Source organism: Coffea arabica, chromosome 11c (genome assembly GCF_036785885.1).
Source record: "Coffea arabica cultivar ET-39 chromosome 11c, Coffea Arabica ET-39 HiFi, whole genome shotgun sequence".
Classification (NCBI taxonomy): Eukaryota; Viridiplantae; Streptophyta; class Magnoliopsida; order Gentianales; family Rubiaceae; genus Coffea; species Coffea arabica.
In genome coordinates, this window is record NC_092330.1 from 9,021,505 (window position 1) to 9,028,462 (window position 6,958).

The 6,958-nt window shown below is 38.3% G+C and overlaps 1 protein-coding gene across 2 annotated transcripts; it reads right to left on the reverse strand.

The window, feature by feature from the left end:
- Positions 1 to 4,617: 4,617 nt before the first annotated feature.
- On the reverse strand, positions 4,618 to 5,920 carry LOC140017017 (uncharacterized). Of its 2 annotated transcripts, none has more exons than XM_072071364.1 (2): positions 5,674 to 5,920; positions 4,618 to 5,317 (listed from the first exon to the last, which is right to left on the reverse strand). In XM_072071364.1, exons 1-2 carry the CDS (start codon positions 5,701 to 5,703, stop codon positions 4,724 to 4,726), a joined length of 624 nt encoding a protein of 207 aa, XP_071927465.1. In that variant the 5' UTR covers positions 5,704 to 5,920; the 3' UTR covers positions 4,618 to 4,723. The 2 variants fall into 2 exon arrangements, with proteins under 2 accessions (XP_071927465.1, XP_071927466.1); XM_072071365.1 differs by having other exon boundaries at positions 4,618 to 5,305; positions 5,674 to 5,743.
- Between the last annotated feature and the right edge of the window lie 1,038 nt (positions 5,921 to 6,958).

A 6,958-nucleotide genomic window follows, 5' to 3' on the forward strand; every position in this document is an offset into this window, starting at 1 on the left:
TTGGAAACTTTGGAAATGAATCTCTGGTTAAGCAAGAATAATAGCAAGAAGTAAATCCATTCATTTGTGTTGTTTATGCCATAAGTGGAATCTACATCCCTAGAATCTTCCTTAAGTGAAATTTCTCTATTTGCATTCAGCATTTGTTAAACTAGATTTGTATATCAGATTTGTAGATTACAGCATTAGATTTTCTCTGCTCAAATTAATGGTTAGTCTAAATAATATAGAAAATAAGGGCTTAGTAATTGTTTGAATTGCTCCTCGTGGGATCGACCCGATATACATCTTGTACTACAATTGCGACCTGTATACTTGCAGTCCAACGGGTGTAAAATCGGAATTAAACTTGCATTGATACAAAATATCCCGTCATTACCCATTTGGCATATGCTGATGATGTGATCATCTTTACTAGTGGGCTGAAGAGGTCGGTGCGTTTGGTGATGAAGGTGCTTGACGATTATGCTTCGGATTCAGGACAGCAGGTGAATCACCATAAAAGCTGTTTCTTGTCTCATGGTAATTGCCCCAGAAGGAGGAAACGAATGGTTGGTGACATCACTGGGTTCCAATCCAGGGAGTTTCCGGTTAAGTACTTGGGTTGCCCCTTATACGTTGGGCGGAGGAAGAAATGTTATTTCTCGGACATTTGTGATTCGATTATAAGTAGTGTGCTATCGTGGAAAGGGAGGTTGTTGTCGCACGGTGGTAAGTTGGTCCTAATCCGGAGTGTGTTATCTTCTATGCCTATCCATATGCTTGCGGCATCAACTCCTCCCAAAGCCATCTTAGGGATGTTGGAGAGGATCTTTGCTGCCTTCTTGTGGGGCTCCTCTGAGGGTGGGCCGCGATTCCACTGGATAAAATGGGAGCAGTTATGCAAGCCGTATGCCAGGGGAGGTGCAGGTTTACGGTCATTGAAGCATGTGTTTGAGGCTTTCTCAATGAAATTATGGTGGCAGTTCAAGCTGCGGCAGTCCTTATGGGCTGAGTTTATGCATTGCAAGTACTGCCCCGGCTCTCACCCTTGCTTTGGAGACGTCGTCCAAGGGTGTTCGTGGACTTGGAAGCGAATGATATCTATTCAGGGGGATGCGGAGCAGCAGATACGTTGGGTTCTGTTCAGCGGATCTGTAAGCTTTTGGCATGATAATTGGTTAGGGCATGGCCCGTTATGTCGTCAAGTGGATACCTTCCAGGAAGCGATGGTCTCCGACTTCGTCGAGCATGGACAGTGGAATGTGCAGCGGTTAAGCGCTGTACTGCCCAGCTGGTGGGTGGGACAGATTTTGAAAGTTGATCCTCCCTCTAGTGCACACTCCGACAAAATGGTCTGGTCTCCCAGTACCTCAGGAGAGTTCTCCATAGCGTCGGCCTACCAAATTGCTCGAGGAGTTGGCAACAGTTCTTGCCTGTACTCCTCAATTTGGCTCCAGGGATTGTCGATTAACATTTCCTTTTTCATGCTGCGGGTGTTGGGTGCCAGACTGCCAGTAATGGATAGCTTACAGAAGCTTGGGGTGCACGGCCCGTCTCGATGCTTTTGCTGTTCAAACCCTTGCCAGGAGACACTAGATCACATCTTTTGCACTGGGGAGGTTGCACGCAGAGTCTGGGAGCATTTTGAAGTGGTGGTTGGAGGGTTTAGTGCTTCCTCTACGATACAACATAAGGTAATTAGTTGGTGGTTGAAACCGAGTCGGAACCAATATCTTCAGTATATCCTTCGGTTATTGCGTTCTCTGATCTGTTGGAACTTGTGGAAAATGCAAAATCAATTTGTGTTTGAGGGTCAGCTTCTGCCTGCTGTACTCATCTGTCACAGCATCTTTGGGGATCTACGGGACCTGTTTCATCTCAAATTTAAGCATACTACTATCCCTGGACATGAGTGGCCGAGCTTCTTTGCTGCTGTGGTTGGATGGGTAAGGAGATATCATGTGCTAATCGTTCGGTGGAGATGCCCGGCTCAGTCGGTGGTGAAGCTAAACTCCGATGTTTGCTCTAGGGGTAATCCTGGCATGAGTGGAGGAGGAGGAGTGATTCGGTGTGGCGAAGGGAGGTTTCTTCTAGGGTACTCGTGCTTCTTTGGGGAGCTAACGAGTCTACATGCAGAAGTGAAGGCACTTCTTTATGGGGTTCGGTTGGCTTTGGATCGGGGGTACCGAGATTTGCACGTAGAATCGGATTCTTTGGTGCTCGTTCAGATTATTCGAGGCTCAGCACAGTGCCCATGGCAGTTGCAAAGGGAAGTACAGGAACTGTTGGACACTAGACGATTTATTAGATAGATCTCCCATTGCTTTAGGGAGCGAATAAGCCTGCAGACAGACTTTCAAATGTTGGGGTGGACTCTGGGATAACTTCAACGTGTGAGGCGTTCGGGGAGTTGCCTAGATTGGTGAGAGGTGATCTCACACTTGACCGGTTGGGCCTTCCGAGTGTTCGTAGAAGTAGGGTTAGATAGGTCGTTGGGTGTTTTGTGTCCTTTTCGCAGCATGAGTAATGAAGTTTCTCTTCCATAAAAAATAAAAAAAAAAGAGTGCATTATGGACACCCGTTAGAAAAAAAAAACCTTTCATTTTTTTGGACTACAACTTTTTAGGAAGCTGTATAATAAATAATATCTAATTTCTTTGCCACACGCTTGCTCTTGGCTCCTCGTGTATAATAGTAGGAGTAGATGTTTAAATGAACCAAGTTACTCAGACTCATGTTGGGTCTTGTTCACGTCCTGTCATAACCATGTTCATGTTAAACGAGTCCAAACTTATATATATATATATATATATATATATATATATATATATATGCCATATTTGATTTTCGTGTCATATTCATATTAAAATCTGCTTACTGGAGTGTCATTTTGTGTTTTAAGCCAGTTTGACCCATTTAATATTTTGCATAAAAATCACTATATGTAAAGAGTAAAACATGAGTCTCTTTTTAAAAAATATATATGTTCTTCTTTTAATCTCTTCAGTTGTAACTTTTCAGTAAATATTACCTATATGAGTTTTGAATGCATTATCACCTCATTAAAACTACAAAAAAAAAAAGAGTTAATTTTGTTTTTATTTCAAAAAGAAAGAAAAACTTTCAAAGAATTGCATAGGCAAAATCATGCAAGGGAAGAATAGTATATGTAAGAATATCTCCAAAAAAATGAGTTGAGAGTACTAAATTAGCCTAGAAAAGAATTTTTAATCACTAAAGAAAGAAGAATAGATAAGAAATAATTGATCTAAAGGAAAGTTCTCGGCAATTTGAGGACGAAGGATGAAGGCGGGAATTAAATATTTAAAATCATAGAGATTGCGTGTATTCATGAATTTGACAAAAGAAGAATGAAAGCAAAAAGCAAAAAATTAAAATCACAAAAGTTGTATACGTGGATTTGTGGAGTTTGGATTTTCAATAATGCTATAAAAATACAATATAAACCTGGTTAATTTTATTATTTTAGTTCTTAAACTTTAAATTTACAAGTGAAACTATCTATTTTTTTGGTGTAGTTTTAGAAGGAAATACGAGTATCATTTTTAAAAAAAATATTTAAACATATTAGTAACAAATTAGTCATGTCAACCCATGGATTGATCCATTACAACTCATTTCATTTGTGTATCATGTTTGTTTTGACCTATTTTTTATACAAATTGTTCTTTTCCATATTTTGTTCGATTTTTTAGATCATGTTTGTGTCCTATTTGCACGTGTCAAAAATTACCACCTTTAAATATGATTTTAATCAAGTTTGAATAACCTAAGTAGGATTTGTGTAAAATATACGTATAACTAGTCTACTTGTGTCATTTTTTCATTCCCAAGGCGTGTTGTCCCAGTGAAGGAAACAATATACCATCATGAAAAAGAATTCACCATGATGATATAACGTCCATGAGGCGAAAGAAGTGAGACTGAAATTGAAATGGGAAATAATTTAACTAACAAAAGTTAACTTTAGCAAGGGAAAAGATTTACAATTTAAAATCAGAAAAAAAAAAGAAGTTTAAGCTAGTCAAAGGAAAAATACGACATTTCCTAGACACTTCCCGTCCTTACATTCTACGCTACAATCTCAGTATACGATTAAAAAAACATGGACAAACGACAAAATGAGGTAAAATTGGCCTTCATAAGGAAAAGATATTCCTAGCCAAAAATGAACCCAAAAAAATTCTTAGCTTACTTATGTTATTTTATTGATTAAAAAACAAGACAGTGGTTTTTTTTCTTGGTGATGCTTGGTGGAGGGCAAGATATGTATTTACAATCATCTTTTTTTTCCTGACATATTTTAAATCATTTTGAAAGTGCTAATCGGTATAATCGTTACACGAAACAAACATAATGTGTGAAAACAAAGACCCATAACATTCTAATATGGCAACAATAAGTGCTATAAAACAACAAACATTACAATCCAAATAAAGTAAATAAAAACCCTAATTGCATTTTCAAGCAAGAAAAAATTAAGGTAAGTAGTAATCAATTTACTTTAAGAAAACCTCCATCAGGAAATCCAAAGAAAGTGAGTAAAAACTCTTATTGCATTCTCATCCAAGAAAACAATAACGTGATACGTAGTACCTAAGAAAGCAAATCAACTTCCCACGAAGAAATCATCCACCAGTAAAATTATTACCCAAAGAATGCAAAAAACCAATCAACAAAGAAAATAGGGTTCTCATAAGTAGCCACCACACATAGGTCATTAACCACGAATCTGGAAACCCGATTTATCCAGATTGAAAGTTTCGATGTTGTGCATCCCTGGAATTGTCCACAGTTTGTCAATAAATTCTCCGAGGCGATCACAGTCGACCGGTCCATCCTCTGGCTGATCGTATTCTTTACTTGGTGGAGGTGATACCAGAGATGGTGGAGCAACTAGAGGCATGGACGGTGGCAGCAGCATCTGCTCATCATCCATATGGTCTCCCGAATTCCCCATGCTAACCACTTCAATACTTTCCAGTTCTGGAATTTTCTCTATTTTGTCAAATAATTCTTCCACGTCAATACGATCTCCTGGCTTTGCCATGTTGAAAACACCAACACTTTTCATTCCTGGGATTGTCCACAGTTTGCCAACAAATTCACCAAGGCAATTGCAGTCTCCTCCCCTGCACAGTTCATGTTCCCCATGGTGAATCTGAACCTGAACGTGAACCTCTTCTTCATGTGATGGAGACGGTGGAGCAGCCCGAGGTGTCGGCGGAGGCGATGGCGGTGCTGCTTTTGCCTTATGGTTCTTGCTTGCGCAAGACTTGGCCATCCTTATTTTGCTTGAGAACTTTTTTGCACACTTCAATGGGGGATCATGCACCAATAAAAGGGGAAAATGGATGATCAAAGATTTTGGGACGGATCAACAAAGATTATTCACTATTGCAACTGGAAAAAAATTTATAGTTTAATTTGTTATTGGAAAGTAAAAAGAAAAACAAGGAAATTTGAACAAGAAAATTAATTTTTCTCATTTACCGAGCCAACTACCTCAATTAAGGGTAGATTTATGACGAAACTACAGTTATTGTGCCAAAGTTTCTAATGATAAAGTTCAATAAAAGCATCGATTCAATAACGAGCACATCCAATTAAAACCATTTTTAAACAACATAAAGTCACGTAAAATTTAGAAGATTGAATCTTATTTATTACCTTACGAAGAAGGTTGAAGGAGTACTTCATGGTGGGATGCCCGGAAGTTCTGGAAGAACCCTTGAAAGAAGAGTTTCAAGGGCTCTAGGGAGACTACGAATGAGGCACAAGAGAATATAGGCTGCGGAAATCCTTGTATATATATAGTGAACCAAATCTTAGGCTTGAGCTGCAAGAGAATGTTTACACAATCTAATTATGGTGAATTTCTATATATATGTATCTCAACTTTGCTAATGAATTCATTTCACGGAAAAGAAACAATCATTTCTGCAAATAGCTATTTAACAGCAATGAAAGTAAGAAAGGCAACATAAATCAATCTCCAAGGAAAGAGAGAGAAAAAAGAAACATTGTAGGTGTATTGGTCCAATGCTAGTCTTCGCCCATTTTCTTGTCTTTCCTCTTGACAAAATATTAGCCATGATTCTTGATTCTCGAAATAAATTTAGATTATCGTATAAAGTTGTATCCTCCTAAAATTTTGGCACTGATTCAGCTGCCAAAGAGCAAGAAAGCGTAAATTTGACATATTGTTTGATCTTTTTTTATTTCCCTATTTCACTTCAACTCCGATAATATATCACTCCTAATCAATCAAAATTCTTTTTCCTTTTACATTTTCTAGAATCCTCTATTATGGGCTTTCATCCCACCTGTCCCACGAATTGGGCTAAAAGTGTTATTACGACATCAATGTGCTCCTTATTTTCTTGGCTTGCGATCATCTTTTAATTTTTTTTCCCCTTACTTTCTTTCAATGGTTTTTCTGTCATGGCTTCGAATCTAAGGAAAAAGGGCGCCGCGCCCCCGGGGGGAGAGAGGGGAGGAGGATGCAAGAAACAAATATGTTAATATCCATCAACTCCTACAGTCTTACGTACAGATATTGGACTTTGGGTTGTCCTCATCTTGGACTTTGGCATATTGCACTTCTTTTCTGCTCCTAAAATTCGTACAGATATTGCCTCTACTTATCAATTTTTATTTTATCTACAACCTTGGGATCTAAAATCTTTTCCCGTTAATTGTATTACTTTTATTAATGCTACCATATGGATGAATTTTATGTAGGCAACCTCCTAGTTTTCTTCTTTTTCTTTGTTATTTCTTGAAAATTTTGTCTAGTTATTCATTTTCATACTATTGAATTTGAACTATATTCCTTGGACAACGTTTGTCCTTTAGTTTTAGACTCAATCTTAGGGAAACATTCTTCGTTTTCCTTAGCATATCAATAGGAAAGGACTAAGTTGGATTCACATGATCCAAAGTCAGGGCCAGT

What these genes read in the sequence shown, in the direction of transcription:
- LOC140017017 (XM_072071364.1), bottom strand. Translation starts at nt 5,703, where the DNA reads ATGAAGTACTCCTTCAACCTTCTTCGTAAG. An exon ending in CCTTCAACCTTCTTCGTAAG is followed by an intron (nt 5,318 to 5,673) that starts GTAATAAATAAG and finishes CCCCCATTGAAG; the next exon opens with TGTGCAAAAAAGTTCTCAAG.